At 40.3% G+C, this 1,624-nt stretch overlaps 1 protein-coding gene across 1 annotated transcript; it reads left to right on the top strand.

Moving 5' to 3' along the window:
- The first annotated feature begins 180 nt into the window (after window positions 1-180).
- LOC106013049 (rhodopsin-like) lies at window positions 181-1,312 on the top strand. The gene has a single exon (XM_013087752.2). It carries the CDS (start codon window positions 181-183, stop codon window positions 1,207-1,209), a length of 1,029 nt encoding a protein of 342 aa, XP_012943206.1. The 3' UTR covers window positions 1,210-1,312.
- Window positions 1,313-1,624: the final 312 nt, after the last annotated feature.

Here is a 1,624-nt window from a genome sequence, read left to right as displayed (position 1 = left end):
TATCATTATTATTATCATTATTATTGTATTATCTTTATTGTCGACGGTAGTGTTCTTGTGCCTTATTATAATTTATATATTATGAATATATCATATGAAATGTTATCACGTTCTTTCACTTCTTCCTATAAAATAGGGACGACTTCACTTTTGAGGAACCAGCAGCTTATGATATCAGACATGGCTTCTGGAAATTACAGCCACACTCTGTTGTTTGCACAAGACAAGGAACCTTTGATAGACGATGATGTCCTCAATGTTTTAATTATCATTTTCTATGTCAGTGCCATGGGCTCTGTCTGTTTCTTTGGAGCTATATTCAACGCGATTAACATTTATGTGTTTTTCAAGCAAGGATTCAAGGACACCGTCAACATAACTCTTTTCAGTCTGGCCGTTTCCGATATGGGAGCTCTGGTACCGCTCCTGTGGATGAGTGTCTGCTTCAACCCTTTGTTCGCCCAATCTGTTCTGCCTGTGGTTTATCATGACCTAGCCTATATAACATCTGGGTGGCCTCACACTATTTTCGCTCGGATCTCCAGCTGGATCACAGCCTTTGTCACATTTGAGAGGTGTCTGTGTATCGCTCTGCCCCTCAAAGTGAAGACAATCATAACACCGAGACGTACTATTTACGTAGTTGTCAGCATATACATAAGCGTGGCTGCTTGTGTTGCTCCCGTGTTCTATTCTATCAGGCTGGGGCCAAAATATATTTCAGAAATAAACATGACCATGATAGGAGTAGTTTATACCTCCCACGGCGTTATGATTGAAGGTATATCTCTTCTCATCAGCTCTGCCTCCCAGCTTGTTTCATTCTTCTCAGTCATCATGTGTACGGTAATCCTTGTCCAAAACCTTCTAATCAAATCAAAATGGCGCCAGTCGAGTTCCAGCGCTGCAAAGCAGGAATCTTTATCGAATAGAGACATGAAAGTTGTGAAAATGGTTCTGTCTATTGCCGTAATCTTCATAGTTTGCTTCTCCCCCAGTGCTGCCAACATCTTTGCGATGATGTCGGTCACAGAGTACAGCATTGACGGGGAATACAAGAACATGTTTCTGTTCATATGGGCTATATCCTTCCTGCTGGTTGTGATAAATTCAGCGGTGAATATATTTGTGTATTACTACATGAGTTCGAAATTTAAAGAAATTCTCGACGAAACGCTCAACAGAATGAGAGGGAAATGCCGTGCGTGAGGTACATGGACGCTCGTTGTGTTACGCCCTCTCTCACGTATGGATTTTATACACGGGTCCTCAGAGACAACTCGCTAATCTAGAATATTACAAAGTTCTATCTGCTCAGTGCCTAGTTTTGAGAAATTTGACGGACGTCAAACAGTTTTGAGTTTCACAACACGTCAAGCTTTTTGGAATGCACTTTTTTGAATAACTTGTTAACAACTCAGAATATGTGAGGCAGCGCGGTGGAATCAGGTCCACTCTCGTCAATTTTTGGTCACATAGAGTTATTGGTATAATTTTAAAGCATGTTCATTTTTCTTTATTTGGATGAAAAAATATCTGTTTATCTTAAATGCGAGTCAAGAAATTTGAGAATGAAGGAGGTGGGGGTCACCTGTTTTCAGAGGTAAAATTAGTGAGAAAATGG

Source organism: Aplysia californica, unplaced genomic scaffold (genome assembly GCF_000002075.1).
Source record: "Aplysia californica isolate F4 #8 unplaced genomic scaffold, AplCal3.0 scaffold00634, whole genome shotgun sequence".
Classification (NCBI taxonomy): domain Eukaryota; kingdom Metazoa; phylum Mollusca; class Gastropoda; order Aplysiida; family Aplysiidae; genus Aplysia; species Aplysia californica.
This window is presented reverse-complemented; position numbering and strand designations above follow the sequence as displayed.